The following is a 26,282-nucleotide window of genomic DNA, read 5'->3' as shown; positions in this document are numbered from 1 at the left end:
AAACCCCAGGTAGAGTAGCTGCTGCTTAGGCAGGAACTAATGGGGATCCATAATAAACCCCAGGAAGAGTAGCTGCTGCCTTGGCAGGAACTAATCAATCAATCAATCAATCAAATTTATTTTATATAGCCCTTCGTACATCAGCTGATATCTCAAAGTGCTGTACAGAAACCCAGCCTAAAACCCCAAACAGCAAGCAATGCAGGTGAAGAAGCACGGTGGCTAGGAAAAACTCCCTAGAAAGGCCAAAACCTAGGAAGAAACCTAGAGAGGAACCAGGCTATGTGGGGTGGCCAGTCCTCTTCTGGCTGTGCCGGGTGGAGATTATAACAAAACATGGTCAAGATGTTCAAATGTTCATAAATGACCAGCATGGTCGAATAATAATAAGGCAGAATAGTTGAAACTGGAGCAGCAGCACAGTCAGGTGGACTGGGGACAGCAAGGAGTCATCATGTCAGGTATTCCTGGGGCATGGTCCTAGGGCTCAGGTCCTCCGAGAGAGAGAAAGAAAGAGAGAATTAGAGAGAGCATATGTGGGATGGCCAGTCCTCTTCTGGCTGTGCCGGGTGGAGATTATAACAGAACATGGCCAAGATGTTCAAATGTTCATAAATGATCAGCATGGTCGAATAATAATAAGGCAGAACAGTTGAAACTGGAGCAGCAGCACAGCCAGGTGGACTGGGGACAGCAAGGAGTCATCATGTCAGGTAGTCCTGGGGCATGGTCCTAGGGCTCAGGTCCTCCGAGAGAGAGAAAGAGAGAAGGAGAGAATTAGAGAACGCACACTTAGATTCACACAGGACACCGAATAGGACAGGAGAAGTACTCCAGATATAACAAACTGACCCTAGCCCCCCGACACATAAACTACTGCAGCATAAATACTGGAGGCTGAGACAGGAGATGGGGATCCATAATAAACCCCAGGAAGAGTAGCTGCTGCCTTGGCAGGAACTAATGGAGTTCCATAATAAACCCCAGGAGGAGTAGCTGCTGCCTTGGCAGGAAGTGATGGGGATTCATAATAAACCCCAGGAAGAGTAGCTGCTGCCTTGGCAGGAACTAATGGGGATCCATAATAAACCCCAGGAAGAGTAGCTGCTGCCTTGACAGGAACTAATGGTGATCCATAATAAACCCCAGGTAGAGTAGCTGCTGCCTTGGCAGGAACTAATGGGGATCCTTAATAAACCCCAGGAAGAGTAGCTGCTGCAGGAACTAATGGGGATCCATAATAAACCCCAGGAAGAGTAGCTGCTGCCTTGGCAGGAACTAATGGAGATCCATAATAAACCCCAGGAAGAGTAGCTGCTGCCTTGGCAGGAACTGATGGGGATCCATAATAAACCCCAGGAATAGTAGCTGCTGCCTTGGCAGGAACTGATGGGGATCCATAATAAACCCCAGGAAGAGTAGCTGCTGCCTTGGCAGGAACTAATGGGGATCCATAATAAACCCTAGGAAGAGTAGCTGCTGCCTTGGCAGGAACTGATGGGGATCCATAATAAACCCCAGGAAGAGTAGCTGCTGCAGGAACTAATGGGGATCCATAATAAACCCCAGGAAGAGTAGATGCTGCCTTGGCAGGAACAAATGGGGATCCATAATAAACCCCAGGAGGAGTAGCTGCTGCCTTGGCAGGAACTGATGGGGATCCATAATAAACCCCAGGTAGAGTAGCTGCTGTCTTGGCAGGAACTAATGGGGATCCATAATAAACCCCAGGAAGAGTAGCTGCTGCCTTGGCAGGAACTAATGGGGATCCATAATAAACCCCAGGAGGAGTAGCTGCTGCCTTGGCAGGAACTGATGGGGATCCATAATAAACCCCAGGTAGAGTAGCTGCTGCCTTGGCAGGAACTGATGGGGATCCATAATAAACCCCAGGAAGAGTAGCTGCTGCCTTGGCAGGAACTGATGGGGATCCATAATAAACCCCAGGAAGAGTAGCTGCTGCCTTGGCAGGAACTAATGGAGATCCATAATAAACCCCAGGAGGAGTAGCTGCTGCCTTGGCAGGAACTGATGGGGATCCATAATAAACCCCAGGAAGAGTAGCTGCTGCCTTGGCAGGAACTAATGGGGATCCATAATAAACCCCAGGAAGAGTAGCTGCTGCCTTGGCAGGAACTAATGAGGATCCATAATAAACCCCAGGAAGAGTAGCTGCTGCCTTGACAGGTACTAATGGGGATCCATAATAAACCCCCAGGTAGAGTAGCTGCTGCCTTGGCAGGAACTAATGGGGATCCATAATAAACCCCAGGAAGAGTAGCTGCTGCCTTGGCAGGAACTAATGGACATCCATAATAAACCCCAGGAAGAGTAGCTGCTGCCTTGGCAGGAACTGATGGGGATCCATAATAAACCCCAGGAAGAGTAGCTGCTGCATGGCAGGAACTGATGGGGATCCATAATAAACCCCAGGAAGAGTAGCTGCTGCCTTGGCAGGAACTAATGGGGATCCATAATAAACCCCAGGAAGAGTAGCTGCTGCCTTGGCAGGAACTGATGGGGATCCATAATAAACCCCAGGAATAGTAGCTGCTGCCTTGGCAGGAACTGATGGGGATCCATAATAAACCCCAGGAAGAGTAGCTGCTGCCTTGGCAGGAACTAATGGGGATCCATAATAAACCCCAGGAAGAGTAGCTGCTGCCTTGACAGGAACTAATGGGGATCCATAATAAACCCCAGGAAGAGTAGCTGCTGCCTTGGCAGGAACTGATGGGGATCCATAATAAACCCCAGGAAGAGTAGCTGCTGCCTTGGCATGAACTAATGGGGATCCATAATAAACCCCAGGAAGAGTAGCTGCTGCCTTGGCAGGAACTAATGGGGATCCATAATAAACCCAAGGAAGAGTAGCTGCTGCCTTGGCAGGAACTAATGGGGATCCATAATAAACCCCAGGAAGAGTAGCTGCTGCCTTGACAGGAACTAATGGGGATCCATAATAAACCCCAGGAAGAGTAGCTGCTGCCTTGGCAGGAACTGATGGGGATCCATAATAAACCCCAGGAAGAGTAGCTGCTGCCTTGGCAGGAACTAATGGGGATCCATAATAAACCCCAGGAAGAGTAGCTGCTGCCTTGGCAGGAACTAATGGAGTTCCATAATAAACCCCAGGAGGAGTAGCTGCTGCCTTGGCAGGAAGTGATGGGGATTCATAATAAACCCCAGGAAGAGTAGCTGCTGCCTTGGCAGGAACTAATGGGGATCCATAATAAACCCCAGGAAGAGTAGCTGCTGCCTTGGCAGGAACTAATGAGGATCCATAATAAACCCCAGGAAGAGTAGCTGCTGCCTTGACAGGAACTAATGGGGATCCATAATAAACCCCAGGTAGAGTAGCTGCTGCTTAGGCAGGAACTAATGGGGATCCATAATAAACCCCAGGAAGAGTAGCTGCTGCCTTGGCAGGAACTAATCAATCAATCAATCAATCAAATTTATTTTATATAGCCCTTCGTACATCAGCTGATATCTCAAAGTGCTGTACAGAAACCCAGCCTAAAACCCCAAACAGCAAGCAATGCAGGTGAAGAAGCACGGTGGCTAGGAAAAACTCCCTAGAAAGGCCAAAACCTAGGAAGAAACCTAGAGAGGAACCAGGCTATGTGGGGTGGCCAGTCCTCTTCTGGCTGTGCCGGGTGGAGATTATAACAAAACATGGTCAAGATGTTCAAATGTTCATAAATGACCAGCATGGTCGAATAATAATAAGGCAGAATAGTTGAAACTGGAGCAGCAGCACAGTCAGGTGGACTGGGGACAGCAAGGAGTCATCATGTCAGGTATTCCTGGGGCATGGTCCTAGGGCTCAGGTCCTCCGAGAGAGAGAAAGAAAGAGAGAATTAGAGAGAGCATATGTGGGATGGCCAGTCCTCTTCTGGCTGTGCCGGGTGGAGATTATAACAGAACATGGCCAAGATGTTCAAATGTTCATAAATGATCAGCATGGTCGAATAATAATAAGGCAGAACAGTTGAAACTGGAGCAGCAGCACAGCCAGGTGGACTGGGGACAGCAAGGAGTCATCATGTCAGGTAGTCCTGGGGCATGGTCCTAGGGCTCAGGTCCTCCGAGAGAGAGAAAGAGAGAAGGAGAGAATTAGAGAACGCACACTTAGATTCACACAGGACACCGAATAGGACAGGAGAAGTACTCCAGATATAACAAACTGACCCTAGCCCCCCGACACATAAACTACTGCAGCATAAATACTGGAGGCTGAGACAGGAGATGGGGATCCATAATAAACCCCAGGAAGAGTAGCTGCTGCCTTGGCAGGAACTAATGGAGTTCCATAATAAACCCCAGGAGGAGTAGCTGCTGCCTTGGCAGGAAGTGATGGGGATTCATAATAAACCCCAGGAAGAGTAGCTGCTGCCTTGGCAGGAACTAATGGGGATCCATAATAAACCCCAGGAAGAGTAGCTGCTGCCTTGACAGGAACTAATGGTGATCCATAATAAACCCCAGGTAGAGTAGCTGCTGCCTTGGCAGGAACTAATGGGGATCCTTAATAAACCCCAGGAAGAGTAGCTGCTGCAGGAACTAATGGGGATCCATAATAAACCCCAGGAAGAGTAGCTGCTGCCTTGGCAGGAACTAATGGAGATCCATAATAAACCCCAGGAAGAGTAGCTGCTGCCTTGGCAGGAACTGATGGGGATCCATAATAAACCCCAGGAATAGTAGCTGCTGCCTTGGCAGGAACTGATGGGGATCCATAATAAACCCCATGAAGAGTAGCTGCTGCCTTGGCAGGAACTAATGGGGATCCATAATAAACCCCAGGAAGAGTAGCTGCTGCCTTGGCAGGAACTGATGGGGATCCATAATAAACCCCAGGAAGAGTAGCTGCTGCAGGAACTAATGGGGATCCATAATAAACCCCAGGAAGAGTAGATGCTGCCTTGGCAGGAACAAATGGGGATCCATAATAAACCCCAGGAGGAGTAGCTGCTGCCTTGGCAGGAACTGATGGGGATCCATAATAAACCCCAGGTAGAGTAGCTGCTGTCTTGGCAGGAACTAATGGGGATCCATAATAAACCCCAGGAAGAGTAGCTGCTGCCTTGGCAGGAACTAATGGGGATCCATAATAAACCCCAGGAGGAGTAGCTGCTGCCTTGGCAGGAACTGATGGGGATCCATAATAAACCCCAGGTAGAGTAGCTGCTGCCTTGGCAGGAACTGATGGGGATCCATAATAAACCCCAGGAAGAGTAGCTGCTGCCTTGGCAGGAACAAATGAGGATCCATAATAAACCCCAGGAGGAGTAGCTGCTGCCTTGGCAGGAACTGATGGGGATCCATAACAAACCCCAGGAAGAGTAGCTGCTGCAGGAACTAATGGGGATCCATAATAAACCCCAGGAAGAGTAGCTGCTGCCTTGGCAGGAACTGATGGGGATCCATAATAAACCCCAGGAAGAGTAGCTGCTGCCTTGGCAGGAACTGATGGGGATCCATAATAAACCCCACGAAGAGTAGCTGCTGCCTTGGCAGGAACTGATGGGAATCCATAATAAACCCAAGGAAGAGTAGCTGCTGCCTTGACAGGAACTAATGGGGATCCATAATAAACCCCAGGAAGATAGCTGCTGCCTTGGCAGGAACACATGGGGAACCATAATAAACCCCAGGAGGAGTAGCTGCTGCCTTGACAGGAACTGATGGGGATCCATAATATACCCCAGGTAGAGTAGCTGCTGCCTTGGCAGGAACTAATGGGGATCCATAATAAACCCCAGGAAGAGTAGCTGCTGCCTTGGCAGGAACTAATGGGGATCCATAATAAACCCCAGGAAGAGGAGCTGCTGCCTTGACAGGAACTAATGGGGATCCATAATAAATCACAGGAAGAGTAGCTGCTGCCTTGGCAGGAACTTATGGGGATCCATAATAAACCCCAGGAAGAGTAGCTGCTGCCTTGGCAGGAACTGATGGGGATCCATAATAAACCCCAAGAAGAGTAGCTGCTGCAGGAACTAATGGGGATCCATAATAAACCCCAGGAAGAGTAGCTGCTGCCTTGGCAGGAACTGATGGGGATCCATAATAAACCCCAGGAAGAGTAGCTGCTGCCTTGACAGGAACTAATGGGGATCCCTAATAAACCCCAGGAAGAGTAGCTGCTGCCTTGGCAGGAACTAATGGGGATCCATAATAAACCCCAGGAAGAGTAGCTGCTGCCTTGGCAGGAACTAATGGGGATCCATAATAAACCCCAGGAAGAGTAGCTGCTGCCTTGGCAGGAACTAATGGGGATCCATAATAAACCCCAGGAAGAGTAGCTGCTGCCTTGACAGGAACTAATGGGGATCCCTAATAAACCCCAGGAAGAGTAGCTGCTGCCTTGACAGGAACTGATGGGTATACATAATAAATACAAATACTTGTATCAATTTTTGTGTGTCTCTTTAGTCTTGGATTCTAAAATGCTAATTAGCATCAAAGTAGACGACATGCAAGACTACAAATCCCTGCAAGCTCCTGCATGTCATCTCTAGCCGATACCTTTCACAGAACAGTTCACTGAATTGTCCATTGAAATACATTTGGACAATTTAATCATTGCTACATTAAGGCCTGATTGGTGGAGTGCTGCAGAGATGGTTGTCCTTCTGGAAGGTTCTCCCATCTCCACAGAGGAACTCTGGAGCTCTTTCAGAGTGAACATCGGGTTCTTGTTCACCTCCCTGACCAAGGCCCTTCTCCCCAGATTTCTCAGTTTGGCCGGGCGTCCAGCTCTAGGAAGAGTCTTGGTGGTTCCAATCTTCTTCCTTTTAAGAATGATGGAGGCCACTGTGTTCTTGGGGACCTTCAATGCTGAAATTTTTTGGGGGTACCTTTCCCCAGATCTGTGCCTCGACACAGTCCTTTCTCAGAGCTCTATGGACAATTCCTTTGACCTCATGGCTTGGTTTTTGCTCTGACATGCACTCTAAACTGTGGGACCTTATATAGACAGGTCTGTGCCTTTCCAAATCATGTCCAATCAATTGAATTTACCACAATTGGACTCTAATCAAGTTGTAGAAACATCTCAAGGATGATCAATGGAATCAGGATGCATCGAGTTTCAATTTCTAGGTTCATAGCAAAGGGTCTGAATACCTAAGTAAATACATTTATAAAAACCTGTTTTCGGTTTGTCTTTATGGGGTATTGTCTGTAGATTGGGGTCAACATTACTCCAAAGGATTTGAATTTGTTAAAAGTCCATTTTGATACAGAAACACTAAACCATGATTTAGATGTATTAAGAACAAGTTGATTGACAGAGTCATGAAAAATTGGAAGAATTGAATAAATCACATTTTTGGCTATGATAAAAGATATGCCTCTGGGGTCAAAATTATCCATGTCAGAAGTATGGTTCAATGAAAATGTGTACTGGGTGTAAAGTTTGTTTTAAATTCTCACTCATTAAACACAAATCAATCAACACATGCTTCTTTTTGAACGACTTAATATAATATTAAACTTTTATTAAATAAATGAAAAATTTGGTTCCTCAACTGCGTTGCCCACTCCAGTCCTCAGATGGCGATGTACGTCTTTTAGGTTCCGGCGACGCTGCTAGTGTGACGTATAATCTAGTGGACGGGACGCTCCTTCAACAACAACAGCTAGTCAGACACCTCGGTAGGTTTCTAGCAAACATAGCTACAACATTCACGCTCTTTACACTGTTTTGGTGTATATTCGCGCTGTGTATTAAACACACTTCTGTCGTATGTACTTGATGACCCACGTAATTATATATTTACGTTGTTTGTCAGCTAGCTGGTTTGCTAAGTTAGCTTAGAACTAGGCTAGTCGCTAATGCTAGCTAGCTAACATCTCCGACCATGAGTTCACCAAGCTACTCTCCTCCTGATAAAGAAGCTCTCATCAAAGAGGAGGAGGAAGAGGAGTCTGTTACAATACAAAAACAAGTAGAGGGTGAGGCTGTTACCGTGAAAGAAGAAGAGAAAGACGTTTCAGTGAAAGAAGAGGAAGACGCGTTCAGAGTGAAAGAGGAGGAGGATGTTACAGTAAAAGAAGAGGAGGATGCAGTTTTTGGAGTGAAAGAGGAGGAGATGACTGTCACATTGGAGGAAGAAGAGGAGGTTGGAGATCTGTTTAACACCAGTAAGTACCGTCTCTGCAGTCGTTGAACCAATATGCAGTAAAGGGGTTCTACACTTTAATGTTGTTCTGTAGGAATGGCTGAAGCTGCACTGTAACGTGTAGAACATCAAGAGTGGGCCAACAATTGATCAAATGCATCCAATGACAATGCATGAACTACTGTAGTCCTCAATATCTCCTATTAGATTAGCCCAATGTGTAGTCTTAAAGGGGCAATCAGACTTATACATTAATGATATGTACCCATTGTTTCTTGAAGAATTCACTTATAAATGCCTCATGAGCTTAGTTCAACTGTCGTACCCCATCAGAACCCCAAAATATAAGCTTTCTTTTACTCCAATAATTGTCAGTAAATATAAACAAACACTGTATATCCTCAAAACATGGTTAAAACAATAATGTTGATATCATGGATGGTTGCATTTCTCCAGCCCCATCCCTTTTTACCAAAACGGGCAGTTCGCTTTGTTATTCTTTCAACATGTGATTGCTGCCCCCGTTACTCCTCAAGGTCCAGGGACTGTAATGTTTCTTTCAGAGGTAGACTGGCTCTGGCAGCCAAAATCGTCAAATATTCCATCTAAATGTGAATCGATAATCAATCAATTTGCGATACGTTTCTACAAACATAAATTGCTGTACTCACATGATACTTTCATATCACATCAAAATAATTTCACATGATACTTTCATATCACATCAAAATAATTTCACATGATACTTTCATATCACATCAAAATAGGTAACCAGTTGCGACGCCCCAAATGGTAAACCAAATTGGTTTCTCTTGATTTCTCCTTCCTTCAGGCTGCTTTTTCTTCTTTGGACTTTATATGGCGGTTGGCAACCAACTTTAAGGTGCATTACCACCATCAACTGGACTGGAGTGTGGACCTCAGTTCATCTTTCAATCTCCCACGTATATACCAAGACATTCATGAAGAGGGCACAACAAAATATTTTCCCCCTCAGGAGACTGAAAAGATTTGGCATGGGTCCCCAGATCCTCAAAAGTTAATTCAGCTGCACCATCGATAGCATCCTGACCGGTTGCATCACCGCCTGGTGTGGCAACTGCTCGGCATCTGACCCTAAGGCACTACAGAGGGTAGTGCGTACGGCCCAGTACATCACTGGGGTCAAGCTTCCTTCCATCCAGGACCTATATACTAGGTGGTGTCAGAGGAATGCCCACAAAATTGTCAGAGACTCCAGTCACCCAAGTCATAGACTGTTTTCTCTGCTAACCCACGGCAAGCGGTACCGGAGTGCCAAGTCTAGGACCAAAAGCCTCCTCAACAGCTTCTACCCCCATGCCATAAGACTGCTGAACAATTCATAAAATCACCACCGGATAATTTACATTGACCCCCCCCACCCCTCTCTCTTTTGTGCACTGCTACTACTCACTGGTTGTTTGTTACCTATGCATAGTCACTACGCCCCCACCTTCATGTACAGATTACCTCAACTAGCCTGTACCCCTGCACACTGACTCGGTACCGGTGCCCCCTGTATATAGCCTCCACACTGACTCGGTATATAGCCTCCACACTGACTCGGTGCTGGTGCCCCCTGTATATAGCCTCCACACTGACTCGGTATATAGCCTCCACACTGACTCTGTACCGGTGCCCCCTCTATATTGCCTCGTTATTGTTATTCTCATTGTGTTACTTTTTATTATGACTTTTTATTTTAGTCTACTTGGTAAACGTTTTCCTCTTCTTGAACTGCACTGTTGGTTCAGGGCTTGTAAGTAAAGCATTTCTCGGTAAAGTCTAAGTTGGTTTCTTGACGGATTTGAAAAAACGTTTTGTCATAAAACACTATCTTTTTTTTTCAATGTTGCTGACACCCCTCCCCAGAGGTGTCTCATTATTGGGATGCATTGCTGATTCCTACCTATAGCTCACTATGAGGTGTCTAGTGATACAGGTTAAGGGCCCTGTTGGAGATTGGTGGTTGGAAGTGGAGTCGAGCGAACAGGCAGGGTTGGACACGGCCATGTTATTATCCCACACACAGTCTCTGTGGTTCATGTCAACCCCATTCCTGGGAATTAGATTTGATTACAAATCGCCCCTGTCTGTTACCACAGAAGGGTTCCATCTGTTCCATTCCCAGCTAGGTTACGGGGCTGTTTGTCACCAGTACCTATGACTGGTTGATAGGGGAAACCTCCATGCTTATTATAGAAAAAGTTATTAGGGGAAAACTATTTAGTAAATTTAAATAAAATAACAAACCTGTTTGAAAAGTGAAAACTATTCCAAAACTTTTTTTCGACTCCAAAACTAAAATAGCCTAAAATAATAACCAGCATTAATTATGTTCAGTTTGAATAATTTACATCTTAACTTTGGATAAAAATATAATTGTGTTTTAAATCATTTTTATGTGGTTTTAAAATTCTGAACCTGGTGGCTGGTAAATGCTGCCATGGGATGGCAATGTTTCAAATAGACCTAGCTTGTGTATCACTATGACTTGCTATCACCAGAAATACTTTAAGAAATTAGGATATTGGAAACTCCTTTCGATTCGTATTAACAGCTTAACGAAAAGAACATTGGCATGAATTACCCTCTGTGAACAAGAAGCACAACATTACAAATATTTTCAGAGATGTGAGATAATTAACTTGTTCTCTGTAATATCGTGTAGCTTTGCAATCGTAACATTACGTACTTTCAAGGAAAATAGGCCTGTTTCTCGACTCATACCCTGACTTTAAAAAGGGATTTCGTGAGAATTAGCTTAGGAACTGCGTGTCACAGCATGACAATCTGAACGCGATTCGTCGACAGTCTCTTGGACGGGCGTTATATAAGCTTTGACATTTTCTGGAATAGTTTTCATTTGAAAACATTTTTTGTTTACTTGCCTGTCTATTGAATTTGGAATGCACTGTACTGTTCATCTCTGAAACTCACTGAGATAATTCCTTTTATACAGCAGTAGCAATACAGGGATATAAGATCTACAGAAAATATAGGAATGCTTATGGGGGAGCTGTTGCTGTATACAGTGCATTCGGAAAGTAGTATGACCCCTTGACTTTTTCCACATTTTGTTTAAAGCCTTATTCTAAAATTGATTCAATTATTTTTTTCCCTTTCATTTAGCAAATTTATTTGGCACACCTGCACTTGGGGAGTTTCTCCCATCCTTCTCTGCAGATCCTCTCTTGCTCTGTCAGGTTGGATGGGGAACATCACTGCACAGCTATTTTCACATCTCTCCAGAGATGTTAGATTGGGCTCAAGTCCGGGCTCTGGCTTGGCCACTCAAGGACATTCAGAGACTTGTCCCGAAGCCACTCCTGTGTTGTCTTGGTTGTGTGCTTAAAACCTCTTACAGCTCCCCCCCTACTTTGTGCAATTTCCGCCTGAAGACATACCCAAATCTAGCAGCCTGTAGCTCAGGCACAGAACCAAGGATATGCATATTCTTGGTACCATTTGAAAGAAAACACTCTGAAGTTTGTGTACATGTGAATTGAATGTAGGAGAATATAACACAATAGATCGATCTGGTTTAGATGAAACAATGAAAAAAAACATGTTTTTGTTTTTTGTATCATCTTTAAAACGAACAAGATAAAACAAACATTCAGATAGGATGATGGGGACAATTTCAGTGAAAAACATAAGAGGGCAACAGTACTTGTGCAAAGTTTCAGAATGCTAACTTCCAAAATGAGTGTGCTACATGACATTTATCAAGAAGTCACCCAGGTGTCCCACACAAGTAGCCCAAATGTACACAAGTGACCAAATTGGTGAAGGTATACATTTAGAAACAAATAACTATATACAAAATACCAAAATGGTATTCTAACACACCCCCCCCAAAAAAAAAATTGAGAAAAGAAAATGATTTATTTTTATTTTTATTGATTTAAAAATATATTAAGAAATATATATATATATATATATATTTACAAAATAACATGGGTAACTAATTACACACTTTCAATATTTGGAAGACCCTCAGTCCTCTAGCAAATCAAATCAATTTATATAGCCCCAGCCTAAAACCCCAAACAGCAAGCAATGCAGGTGTAGAAGCACGGTGGCTAGGAAAACTCCCTAGAAAGGCAAAAAGGTGGACTGGGGACAGCAAGGAGTCATCATGCCAGGTAGTCCTGGCGCATGGTCCTAGGGCTCAGGTCCTCCGAGAGAGAGAAAGAGAGAATTAGAGAGAGCATACTTAAATTCACACAGGACACCGGATAAGACTCCCATTCGGAGTCTGTGTCACTGTGAAAGAAAATGTTCAGTTAGAATAGTTTCACATATGAGCCCTGTATCAACAGGTATAATAAACAGATATATATAGAGAGTACAGGGAACATAAGGTTGAATATATTATTATGACCTGATAGATCTACTGTCTTTATTATATTACAACAGACCAGCTGTATCTACTGTCTCCATTTCACTTTGGCCATTGATGTGGTCCTGCCCTCTCCTCAATAGCCTCAAATAGGCTATTTCATGTGGGGTGGGGCGGCAGACACACGCATCTCACATTTCATGACATTACATGTTTATATATTGCTTCTAAAATTTAAAAAAAATCACAAATAATATTTTATATTATTAATTTCAAACAAGGGCATTAGCATGATAAGACCTTACCAGTCCAAAACGATGTCCTCTCCCGTTCAAAAAATATTCCTCCACAATTGCTAAATGAATCGTCCTACAACAATCTCTGTCTCACCTTCCCAATCAATTTATTCCAAAGATGTGTGTACATCTGTATATCTAGACTTAGATTTAGCTTTCCCTGACTTAGTCGCCATAATGATTGATATGTAAACAGCTGAATCTGCGCGTTCACCAAACAATGCAATGCGTAATATGTGTTTCTCCTTCCGGTATGAAACTTCAATAGCGAATGACTCACTTTACGCTGGAGCTTACTACATGGGGTGGTCTTCCAACACATAAACATGGCGTATTGCCGTTTAGCTCAGTTCATTGGCTTTCTACCCAGCTAGATTTCAAGACGATCAGTGGTCATTGGGTTAAAAGACAGTCAATCAACGAAACAGCGGGCAAATCATTGGTGCACAAAGATGTCATTACATGTTGTCTTCAAATCAGTTTCTTTCAGTCAATACGTCCCACGAAATGGCCCATCAGGTTTGATTGTATTACAAATAAACCAGTTGATTGCAGTGAATCCAAACATGACTGGAAAAGTCACGTTCTGTGTGGGTTATTTACCTGGAATGTGTCGTCGAAAATGGAATGAGACGGAATTCACGACACAAGCGGTTCACAAAATGTTTCGTGTTAGGCTAAAAACAGATTTTATCAAACAAAAGATCATTCATTGTGTAACAATGAGCATTGGAATTGCAAGCAGATGAAGATCGTCAAAGGTAAACTATTTATTTTAATGCAGTTTGTGATTATGTTATGCTTGTGCTGGTTAAAATTGTTTTTTTTATGGGGCTCTATGCTCAGATAATCGCATCGTATTCTTTCACAGTAAATCCTTTTTTAAATCTGACAACGCAAGATTAGCAAGATTCTAGGCTTTCGATACATGTGAGACACTTGTATTTTCATGAATGTTTAATATGACCATTTATGTAACGATCACCGTATGTTGTGGAATTTCAGCCCGCTAGCGGGTTCCGTGCGCAGAGAGGTTAAGGTTGTTGTCCTGTTGGAAGGTGAACCGTTGCCCCAGTCTGAGGTCCTGGGCGCTCTGGAGCAGGTCTTTCATCAAGGATCTCTCTGAACTTTGCTCCGTTAATATTTCCCTCGATCCTGACTAGTCTCCCAGTCCCTGCTGCTGAAAAACATTGCCACAGCATCATGCTGCCACCACCATGGTTTTAGAGTCCTTAAGGTGCCCTTTGTCAAACTCCAAGCAGGCTGTCATGTGCCTTTTACTGAGGAGTGGCTTCCGTCTGGCCACTCTACCATAAAGGTCTGATTGGTGGAGTGCTGCAGAGATGGTTGTCCTCCTGGAAGATTCTCCCATCTCCACAGAGGAACTTTGGAGCTCTGTCAGAGTGACCATCAGGTTTTTGGTCACCTCCCTGACCAAGGCCCTTCTCAGTTTGGCTGGGTGACCAGCTCTAGGAAGAGTATTCCATTTAAGAATGATGGAGGCCACTGTGTTCTTAGGGACCTTCAATGCTGCAGAATTTTTTGGGTACCCTTTCCCAGATCTGTGCCTCGACACAATCCTGTCTCGGAGCTCTAAGGACAATTCCTTCGACCTCATTGCTTGGTTTTTGCTCTGACATGCACTGTCAACTCTTGGACCTTATATAGACAGGTGTGCCTTTCAAATCATATCCAATCAATTGAATTTACCACACACTGAACAAGTTGTAGATACATCTCAAGGATGGTTAATGGAAACAGGGTGCACCTGAAAGTCTCATAGCAAAGGGTCTGAATACGTATGTAAATAAGGTATTTCTGTTTTTTACCTGTTTCACTGTGTCATTATTGTGTGTCGATTAATGAGGATTCTGTTTTTTAAATACATTTTAAAATAAAGCTGTAACGTAACAAATGTGGAAAAGGGGAGGGGTCTTGTTACAGGAATTAAATTGCTCTGTCAATTCATAAGGATTTGGAAGACCCTTATTCTATAATAATGGACAGAGCCCAGTCTTAAAGTCAATCAGCAGAGTTTATTCACGAGAGTACTGAATACGATACAGTTTACCACAGGTTATAAACTGAAAATTACGTCATTAGTTTCAGCACCAACCCGTGCCATCTCCGTTCCAGTACAAAGGCTGTATCTCAAGCCTTCCCACATCCGTCTCCCTACCAATTTAATATAATTTACGAGCCAAGGTCTTCTCGTGTAGATAAGCATTCTAGCCAGTCTGAAGATATCATTCATTCATTCCTACCAAGGAACAGACAGTCATTGTTCTAACTCTTGACCACATTCACACACATTATATTCAGTGCTGGGATCAAGAAAGAAAACTCATACATATACAGCAACATAATAGTATTCTGATTAGTACATATACAGTAACATAATAGTATTCGGATTAGTACATATACAGTAACATAAAAGTATTCTGATTAGTCAGTCCTGATTGAAATGTATACATAATTAGTCATCATTGATAAAAACATCCCTTAACAGGTCTGAACTTTCTGAATGAACTATGTTTTATTTTATTTAAAAAAAATGTAAAACTTTATTTAATTCACAACCCTAACTCTAACCCCACAGCCGGTTGTAAACACAGCCTGGACTCGAACCGGGGTGTCTGTAGTGACGCCTCAAGCACTGAGATGCAGTGTCTTAGACGGCTGCACCACTCAGGAACCCCAAAATCATGTTCTAGTGCTGTCCCCACCTAAAATAAATCTCGGTCAACCAAGAGTCATTCTACTAAACGATTGGTTGAAATGTTGTTTGTATTTTTCCATATATATACACACCTTTATGTGTTTTAAAATCAACTGTATGTACTGAACTGGTCTGATGCTTTAAGCATGCTTTTTGATCAAATAATTAAGACACACAAATGACCCGAGGGAGCCAGAGATCAAGATAATCTAACCAGAAGGAGGAAAATTCTGCCGTTATGCTCCTGAGGTTTCCGGTAATGGGCTACACCAGAGATCGGCAACCTTTTCCAGATGGAGTGCCAAGTTATCTTACCATTTCTACCGATCTGCGTGCCAGTTAGGATTTTCATATGCACATTTTTGTGGAATAGTTTCATTTAATTTATAATAGTATCTCAAAATCATTGTCTGTGATTCATCTACATTCTATCTAAATGAAAATTATACAAATCTAAAAGTAACTTTTATTGCCATTGCCAACTATGTAAAAATTGCCTACATAAAGCTAACAAAAAAAACATTGCAGCCTGCAGGTAGAAAATATACTATAAATCACATTTTCTGCACATGGCCTGTCTACAACAATCTTGAAACATTGTATCAACTGGGTCCTCCAGTCCTCCAGGCGTGAATTTAATAGTATGTTGTATCTAGTTTCTCTCCTTCAGGGAACAGTAGTTATAGTCATAACGTTACGCTTGTCATATGATGAACTTCAACTTAAATACGGGATCTTGCAGTCTGACAGTTTTTTTATTATGAAATGCACTCAAACTACGTATCATTTAGTGGTTCCTTATGTTACGCTGGGGAAACAGAAGTACTAAATCATTTGAGTTCGCTAAATCCAATGGTTTTTAACAGAGTCATCTTGTAATCCAAAATAGTGTAGCAGTAAGACGTGTTTGTTGTTGTAAATGTTATGTTTTTTTTGTCTTTTTTAAAATATATTGCAATATATTTCAGTCTCTTTCTTCATTTTTTTAAAATTACATATACCTTCCGGCAACCTACCTCACCCAATGTGATATGGATCTGCAATTTTTTGAACCTCCATCAGAAGCTAGCCATCAGAAGCTGACCAGCTAATTACATAGCCACTCCTAGCGGCCTTTACCTTTTTTTAGCTCAGACACCAGCTGCTTTTAGCCTGGATTAAACCTGCCAGTCAGCACAGCGCGATATCAACCCTGAGCATATCAGACTGTTTTTCTCCACTACATCACCGTATTCCTGCCGTAAGCTCTGAACCATTACACTGGATAATCGCAGCTGACTAGCTGCTACCGAGTGGCCCAGCCTCGAAGCTAGCCTTGAGCCAGGTCCATCTCCCGGCCTGCCCCAGTGGACCCTATGATCACTCAGCTACACAGCTGATGTCTCCCAGACTCTTCACTAAGACGACTAGAAGCCACTACATCACCGGATTCCTGCCGTAAGCTCTGGACCTTTGTACCAGATTGGCTTTTGTGTCTTAACGCCCTTGTCCTGAAGCTATCACCAGTTAGCCTCGAGCCAGGTGCATCTTCCGGCTAGCAAACAGATAACTCTAGCTACAATACCTCTTTTGTCAATTGGCTTGGGCCCTTTGTCGACACAGAGCCCCGCCGATCCATCACGACTGGTCTGCCGACTCAATTCCGTCAGATGTGCTCTCAACCGGCCTTTGCCAGACGTCGTGACACCCTTGTCCCGAAGCTAGCACCAGTTAGCCTCGAGCCAGGCACGTCTCCCAGCTAGCATAGTAACTACTACCTAGCTGCTTCCCTGTTTCATATATTGCTGTTCACTGGACCCTTTGATCACCTGGCTACATAGCTGATGCCTGCTGGACTGTTCATAAATCACGGGTGTCCTGTTTGTTTATTTTGTTTATCTGTCGGCCACAGCCACGAACTCATACCCTGTGTGTAATTAACTTACCCTCTCTGCCCATTCATCGCCATTTTACCTGTTGTTGTTGTCTTAGCTGATTAACTGTTGTCTTACCCGTTGTCTTAGCTAGCTCTCCTAATCAACACCTGTGATTGCTTTATGCCTCGCTTTATGCCGCTCTAATGTCAATATGCCTTGTATACTGTTGTTTAGGGTAGTGATCATTGTTTTATTTTACTGCGGAGCCTCTAGTCCCACTCAACATGCCTCAAATAACTATTTTGTCCCACCTCCCACACATGCGGTGACCTCACCTAGCATAACTCCAAAAATGCAACCACTCAATGCCTAGGTTTACCTCCACTGTACCCGCACCCTACCATACCCTCTACATCACCTGAGGAACAGAGGAGTAGGATGAGGGTACGGCTAAAGGCTATCAGATCGTCTAGTGCGTTGGGAACAAAGAAAAAAGGAGCAGATTTCTGGGCTTGGTAGGATAGATTCAAGGCATAGTGTACAGACAGGTTAACCCATGCCCTGTGTGTCCCCAGGCACTCTCATTTGTTGACTTCTGTATTCGAAAAAGCCTTGGTTTCATGCATGTTAACATCAGAAGCCTCCTCCCTAAGTTTGTTTTACCCACTGCTTTAGCACACTCCGCCAACCTTAATGGCCTTGCCGTGTCTGAATCCTGGCTTAGGAAGGCCACCAAAAATTCTGAAATACAACATTTTCCGTCAAGATAGAACTGTCAAAGGGGGTGACACTCTAGACCCAAACTGTTACAGACTTATATCCATCCTGCCCTGCCTTTCTAAAGTCTTTGAAAGCCACGTTAACAAACAGATCACTGACCATTTCGAATCCCACCATACCTTCTCCGCTGTGCAATCCGGTTTCTGAGCTGCACCTCAGCCATGCTCAAGGTACTAAACGATATCATAACCGCCATCGATAAAAGACAGTACTGTGCAGCCGTCTTCATCGACCTGGCCAAGGCTTTCTACTCAATCACCCTATTCTTATCGGCAGACTCAACAGTCTTGGTTTCTCAAATGACTGCCTCGCCTGGTTCACCAACTAACAAACTAACAAACCTCCAGATGAACTTCAATGCCATACAACACTCCTTTTGTGGCCTCCAACTGCTCTAAAAAGCAAGTAAAACTAAATGCATGCTCTTCAACCGATCGCTGCCTGCACCCGCCCACCCGACTAGCATCACTACTCTGGACGGTACTGACTTAGAATAGGTGGACAACTACAAATATCTAGGTGTCTGGTTAGACTCTAAACTCTCCTTCCAGACTCACAGTAAACATCTCCAATCAAAAATGAAATCTAATATCCGCTTCCTATTTCGCAACAAAGCCTCCTACACTCATGCTGTCAAACCTACCATTGTAAAACGGATCGGCGATGTCATTTACAAAATAGCCTCCAACACTCTACTCACAAACTGGATGCAGTCTACCACAGTGCCATCCATTTTGTCACTAAAGCCCCATATACAGTGGGGAGAACAAGTATTTGATACACTGCCGATATTGCAGGCTTTCCTACTTACAAAGCATGTAGAGGTCTGTAATGTTTTATCATAGGTACACTTCAACTGAGAGACGGAATCTAAAACAAAAATCCAGAAAATCACATTTGTATGATTTTTAAGTAATTCAGTTTCAGGACGGCTCTAGGTTGCCCTCAACCGACCAATGATAGGTGTCTGAGTCGACTTACTCTCAGATCATCCTCCACTGACTCGGCACTGTTTACACCTCCAAGGTGACCCCCCCCCTCAAACAGGAAAACACACTCAGAGCCTACGAGGCGTTTAAAACTACGTACGAGATGTGGTATCCAAATCATACAATGTGATTTTCTGGATTTTTGTTTTCGATTCCGTCTCTCAGAGTTGAAGTGTACCTATGATAAAACATTACAGACCTTTACATGCTTTGTAAGTAAAAGAACCTGCAAAATCGGCAGTGTATCAAATACTTGTTCTCCCCACTGTACCACCCACCACTGCGACCTGTATGCTCTTGTCGGCTGGCCCTCGCTAAATATTCGTCGCCAAACCCATAGCAACACCCACCCGTAGCACGCGCTCCAGCAGATATATCTCACTGGTCATCTCCAAAGCCAACACCTCCTTTGGCCGCCTTTCCTTCCAGTTCTTTGCTGGCAATGACTGGAACGAATTGCGAAAATCTCTGAAGTTGAAGACTTATATCTCCCTCACTAACTTTAAGCATCAGCAATCTGAGCAGCTTCCCAATCACTGCAGCTGTACACAGCCCATCTGTAAATAGCCCATCTGTAAATAGCCCATCCAACTGCCTACCTCATCCCCATGTTTTTAATTATTTATTTTTTTGCTCTTTTGCACACCAGTATTTCTACTTGCACATCATCATCTGTGCTCCACGTGGTAGTCTGCTTGATTTACTGTAGGCTCTTGTTAGTCTGTTTGCACACAGAGATACTTTGCTCATAATGTGTAGAGAACTGTTCCTTGATGGATAGGCTATTGTACAACACACAGAGATATTTTCCTTTATTCAGGACATTTAGAATGACAACACATTACAGAGTAGCCTAATGGGATTATTCACAAAATTATCTGGTGATCAGGTTATGAAATGTCATGACAAAGACATTTTAGTTTCCATGTTTCACCTGAAATATTAAATGATTTTTCTGTATTTGTTGTTAGGTTAAGTTTTGGGTCCTACAGTAGGTCTATGTTGTTGTTAGGTGAAGTTATGTGTCCTACAGAAGGTCTATGTTGTTAGGTGAAGTTATGGGTCCTACAGTAGGTCTATGTTGTTGTTATGGGTCCTACAGTAGGTCTATGTTATTGTTATGGGTCCTAGAGTACACTATGTGTGTCATGCAACAACAACCAAAGTGCTTCTTCGTTCATTACAGGTGTATTTGACAAATCGTGAACAACCCCTCATTGTCAGGCTGATGGAAAAGCTAGACAAAGAGCATTTTACTGGTTGAAGTGTTTTTTAAGTACAAAGCGAATTTGCGATGATGACACAAACATTATATTAAGCAGGACATTCAAACGAGCCTTATAATTATAGTCCAAAGTAGTGTCATGCACTCATAAGCAACCTGGACATGGAGGTTACTCCCCTGAGTTTTCCCCCATTCACATTCAGAATACATTGTGAAAAACTCAAATCTTTGCTCACCATTTTTGCTCCAGGCAGATATACTACATCAATAACTAGCGGTTTCCTCATTAGCAGATACAGTGCCTTGCGAAAGTATTCGGCCCCCTTGAACTTTGCGACCTTTTGCCACATTTCAGGCTTCAAACATAAAGATATAAAACTGTATTTTTTTGTGAAGAATCAACAACAAGTGGGACACAATCATGAAGTGGAACGACATTTATTGGATATTTCGAACTTTTTTAACATATCAAAAACTGAAAAATTGGGCGTGCAAAATTATTCAGCCCCTTTACTTTCAGTGCAGCAAACTCTCTCCAGAAGTTCAGTGAGGATCTCTGAATGATCCAATGTTGACCTAAATGACTAATAATGATAAATACAATCCACCTGTGTGTAATCAAGTCTCCGTATAAATGCACCTGCACTGTGATAGTCTCAGGGGTCCGTTAAAAGCGCAGAGAGCATCATGAAGAACAAGGAACACACCAGGCAGGTCCGAGATACTGTTGTGAAGAAGTTTAAAGCCGGATTTGGATACAAAAAGATTTCCCAAGCTTTAAACATCCCAAGGAGCACTGTGCAAGCGATAATATTGAAATGGAAGGAGTATCAGACCACTGCAAATCTACCAAGACCTGGTCCCTCTAAACTTTCAGCTCATACAAGGAGAAGACTGATCAGAGATGCAGCCAAGAGGCCCATGATCACTCTGGATGAACTGCAGAGATCTACAGCTGAGGTGGGAGACTCTGTCCATAGGACAACAATCAGTCGTATATTTCACAAATCTGGCCTTTATGGAAGAGTGGCAAGAAGAAAGCCATTTCTTAAAGATATCCATAAAAAGTGTTGTTTAAAGTTTGCCACAAGCCACCTGGGAGACACACCAAACATGTGGAAGAAGGTGCTCTGGTCAGATGAAACCAAAATTGAATTTTTTGGAACAATGCAAAACGTTATGTTTGGCGTAAAAGCAACACAGCTGAACACACCATCCCCACTGTCAAACATGGTGGTGGTAGCATCATGGTTTGGGCCTGCTTTTCTTCAGCAGGGACAAGGAAGATGGTTAAAATTGATGGGAAGATGGATGGAGCCAAATACAGGACCATTCTGGAAGAAAACCTGATGGAGTCTGCAAAAGACCTGAGACTGGGACGGAGATTTGTCTTCCAACAAGACAATGCTCCAAAACATAAAGCAAAATCTACAATGGAATGGTTCAAAAATAAACATATCCAGGTGTTAGAATGGCCAAGTCAAAGTCCAGACCTGAATCCAATCGAGAATCTGTGGAAAGAACTGAAAACTGCTGTTCACAAATGCTCTCTATCCAACCTCACTGAGCTCGAGCTGTTTTGCAAGGAGGAATGGGAAAAAATTTCAGTCTCTCGATGTGCAAAACTGATAGAGACATACCCCAAGCGACTTACAGCTGTAATCGCAGAAAAAGGTGGCGCTACAAAGTATTAACTTAAAGGGGCTGAATAATTTTGCACGCCCAATTTTTCAGTTTTTAATTTGTTAAAAAAGTTTGAAATATCCAATAAATGTCGTTCCACTTCATGATTGTGTCCCACTTGTTGTTGATTCTTCAAAAAAGAATACAGTTTTATATCTTTATGTTTGAAGCCTGAAATGTGGCAAAAGGTCGCAAAGTTCAAGGGGGCCGAATACTTTCGCAAGGCACTGTATACTACATCCATAACTAGTGGTTTCCTCATTACCAGACATACTACATCAGTAACTATCGGTTTCCTCATTAGCAGGGAGGAGTTTCTACAACCAGATTGTTTGTGCATCGCCCTCATTCCGCAATTATAGCAACACAGAAAGGGGCCTATATTGGAGACCAAAAGTCTTCTGGCACACTGCTTAGAGTTTCAACAACATTAATAACTTATTTATAGTCTACAATCTTAGATGTTACTACTAATGTGAAAACAAGACAAAATATGACTTGCTCATTTTAAGACAACTGTCAAATTATTTTAACATTCATTACAGACATGAATTGTTGTTCAACATCATGGCTATGCTGTTGGCATCACCTTTTACAGTGGATTACCGCTGTTGTGGGCCTTTAATCATCTGTCTGACTTTGTTGTTCACACAGGAGAGATACGGGACTATCGTGGATCCTCTGGGGAGCCTCAACAACCTCATGACGCTGAAGAGGCAGAGACGACTTTCTCCAGATCAGAACACCTTAATAAACACCTGCAGATATCCACAGGGAAAATAACTCACTGCTCCTCTGACCGTGGGAAGAGATTCACCTCATCAGGCATTACAATTCATCAGAGAACACACATAGGAGAGAAATCTTATAGCTGTGGTCAATGTGGGGAGAGTTTTGGTGCATCTTGCACTCTGACTCTACACCAGAGAACACACACAGGAGAGAAACCCTATAGCTGTGGTCAATGTGGGAAGAGATGGAGGACATCTGGCCAGCTGACATCACACCAGAGAACACACACAGGAGAGAAACCTTATAGCTGTGTTCAATGTGGGAAGAGTTTTGGTCAATCAACCAGCCTGATATCACACCAGAGAATTCACACAGGAGAGAAACCATATAGCTGTGGTCAATGTGGGAAGAGTTTTGGTCAATCAAGCGCTCTGACTCTACACCAGAGAATACACACAGGAGAGAAACCTTTTAGCTGTAATCAGTGTGGGAAGAGTTTTACTCACAAAAGCACCCTGATATCACACCAGAGAATACACACAGGAGAGAAACCGTATAGCTGTGATGAATGTGGGAAGAATTTTGCTTTTTTGAGCAATCTGACTCTTCACCAGAGAACACACACAGGAGAGAAACCTCATTTCTGTGATCAATGTGGGAAGAATTTTACTCAGCTAAAAAGCCTGATATCACACCAGAGAACACACACAGGAGAGAAACCTTATAGCTGTGTTCAATGTGGGAGGAGTTTTTCTCAGTCAACCAGCCTGATATACCACCAGAGAATTCACACAGGAGAGAAACCTTATAGCTGTGGTCAATGTGGGAAAAGTTTTGGTCAATCGAGAGCTCTGACTCTACACCAGAGAATACACACAGGAGAGAAACCTTTTAGCTGTAATCAATGTGGGAAGAGTTTTACTCACAAAAGAACCCTGATATCACACCAGAGAATACACACAGGGGAGAAACCGTATAGCTGTGATGAATGTGGGAGGAGTTTTGCTTTTTCGAGCAATCTGACTCTTCACCAGAGAACACACACAGGAGAGAAATCTAATTTCTGTGATCAATGTGGGAAGAGTTTTGCTAGTTCACGCAATCTGACTCTTCACCAGAGAACACACACAGGAGAGAAACCCTAAAGCTGTACTCAATGTGGGAATTGAATTTTTTTTTTTTTTACATCTAGCCTTCTGAAGACACCAGAGAACACACACAGGAGAGATCTTATAGCTGTACTGTATGTGGGAAGAGTTTTGTTCAATCTAGCTCTCTGAAGAAACACCAGAGAACACACACAGGAGAGAAATCTCATAGCTATGATCAGTGTGACCAGAGATACTCTGAAAAAAGATCTCATACATACATGTCAATGATATGATTTCACAATGTAGAATGTTTTAACAGTGTAGTAGGAGTATTTTAATGATGTGACAATGTAGAATGTTGTAACATTGTAGTAGGAGTATTTTAAAGATGTCACAATGTAGAACCCTAAATGTTTGCCCCCTGTTCTATTGATTTCAGCATGATATGGATATTAGCCTCAGGGGAAAATCCAGGCTCTGAAATGGAAGAGTACTATTTATGAGACTAAGTTAGTAACAAAAAGATTTGTTACACTTACCACGTTGGTGACCCACTTGAGTCAAAATGCAACACTTCGAAATGTGGCTAGCTGTTTTCTACAAATTGTCCTCTAACCAGTGATGTACACATTATTCACAGATTCCTTGTGGGTTTTGAGCTGTTAGTTTTGACAGGATGTGCAACCTCATCTCCCTCCTCTCGGCACAATGCATTTCAACGTGATATCGATGAGTGATGACAAATAAGTGCATCACACCAAAATGTAGCTGACTGTCTTCTGTAGGTTGTCCTCTAACTAGTGAGCTAAAAGATATCTCCCATTTCCATGTGTTTTTTTAGATGTTAGTTTCAACAGCAAGTACAATCTGACCTCCCCCCTAATCGATATTAGTGATTTATTGCTACTTGTCAAAACAACAGCGTTTTTGGTGCTTGTGTCCATGGTGAGGACAACTTAGTGTCTGATTGTCTCATGGTTGGGCAGTCAAAAATATTTGTGTTTTGTGTTTAGCCAGTGCGGTCCATGGATCACAAATTATTTTGACTTTCCGTATTAGAGATGAGTTATGTTCCAAGGGGACGAGGGTTCTAGAAGCAAGTGAGTTTTAGGAAGGGGAAAAAAATACACTTTTTTTCTTGTTTTTAATTGTTGCCAGCCAGTAGACACCATGTTAATATTGTAGAATGTGAAGCATTGTAGTTGATTATAATGTGAAATGGAAGTTGTTTTCTGTTGGTGGTGTGCATTCTTTTAAGGTGTTACAGTCTTTGGTTTTTCCATTTATGTTTTGAGGTTGGACTTTAGCTCGTTAGCACGTAGGGCGCACTGATTGGTGTCACCTCGTTAGTCAGTATGTGTTACACCTGTGCTGGCTTGTCCATCTCGTTAGTGGGAAGGTGTTTAACCTGAGCTGGTCCGGGTTCTATTTAAGAGTGTCTGGCCCAGTGCTCCAGTTGTCTTGATAGATGTGGAGAGTCAACACCTTTAGTTGCTCCACCTTTTTGGTTTGCTTCCTGTTTTTAAGTTTGGTGAGGGTTTTTCTTTTGTTTCCCTCTTCTTGGGCAGATTTAGTGGGTCTCATGGTGGGTGACTTTTTGTCCCAGTTGTTGTTACTAGTCAACTTTCAGTCGACACTGAGAGCAAAACTGCAACATTATGTTATAATACTTTTATTGGATCAAATGGTGTTTTATGCTACAGAATAGAGGGTTCTTAGAACTATTGTGTCTGTGTTCTACTGAGGATGGGCCTCTGGGAGATAACACTGACAGGAGATTTATAATGTCTTTTGGGTGATAAAACCGCATTCCAGAGCATGAGTTAATGTTTCTGTTATATATGGTACCAGGGAGAGATGACTCCAGGGCCAGACCCTGGTTTCTACACAAAGAGTACTGTTTTTACAGCAGCTACTGTCTGCTGAGAATTATAAGTATCTTTCATACAAACCTTAACCTTGTGACCTGTTCTATACATCTGTTAGTCACCATGTAGGTTGAAAGGGGTGCATCTTGGCTATGAAAGACCTTTGTACTTTTGTCCCGTAGGTTGACCAGCCATCATTATCGTAAAGCACTCAATTGAATCTCTTTATATGTGTATGTTGTAATGAAAGTGTATGTCCCTTATTATTAAGTGAATAAAGATTTAATTTAAGAATAACTCTGACTTGTGTGATGAGTTCTCTCATTTGATATTAAATAATTTAACCAGCACATTTGGGGATGTGAATCTTGACTTGGAAACCGCTTCTAACGACCTGGGTAAATGGTGCACGAGGAATCCCTCTAACTTGGGATCTCAGGGAGACCGCATTTCCGGAAAGTAGCCGATGTACCCACCTTTGATCTGAGATGCAGTGAGCCGAGTGGATACCACATCTCGTACGTAGTTTTAAACGCCTCGTAGGC

The 26,282-nt window shown here is 43.0% G+C and overlaps 1 protein-coding gene and 1 pseudogene across 2 annotated transcripts; both read left to right on the top strand.

Annotated features, from left to right (window-relative positions):
- The first annotated feature begins 7,610 nt into the window (after positions 1–7,610).
- LOC118950551 (uncharacterized) lies at positions 7,611–9,939 on the top strand. Its single transcript, XM_036973767.2, has 2 exons — positions 7,611–8,154; positions 8,965–9,939. The coding sequence occupies exons 1-2, from the start codon at positions 7,872–7,874 to the stop codon at positions 9,012–9,014; spliced, it is 333 nt and encodes a 110-aa protein (XP_036829662.1). The 5' UTR covers positions 7,611–7,871; the 3' UTR covers positions 9,015–9,939.
- A 12,659-nt stretch (positions 9,940–22,598) lies between these two features.
- On the top strand, positions 22,599–26,034 carry LOC118948724 (uncharacterized; annotated as a pseudogene). Its single transcript, XR_016485540.1, has one exon. The product of XR_016485540.1 is annotated as an uncharacterized LOC118948724 (transcript).
- The last annotated feature ends 248 nt before the right edge of the window (positions 26,035–26,282 follow it).

Source organism: Oncorhynchus mykiss, chromosome 13 (genome assembly GCF_057628025.1).
Source record: "Oncorhynchus mykiss isolate SJ-2025 chromosome 13, ASM5762802v1, whole genome shotgun sequence".
NCBI classification, from domain to species: Eukaryota; Metazoa; Chordata; class Actinopteri; order Salmoniformes; family Salmonidae; genus Oncorhynchus; species Oncorhynchus mykiss.
The sequence above is the reverse complement of the archived record's forward strand: the minus strand, read 5'-3'. Positions and strand labels throughout refer to the sequence as shown.

What these genes read in the sequence shown, in the direction of transcription:
- LOC118950551 (XM_036973767.2), top strand. Translation starts at nt 7,872, where the DNA reads ATGAGTTCACCAAGCTACTCTCCTCCTGATAAAGAAGCTCTCATCAAA. An exon ending in TGGAGATCTGTTTAACACCA is followed by an intron (nt 8,155 to 8,964) that starts GTAAGTACCGTC and finishes TCCTTCCTTCAG; the next exon opens with GCTGCTTTTTCTTCTTTGGA.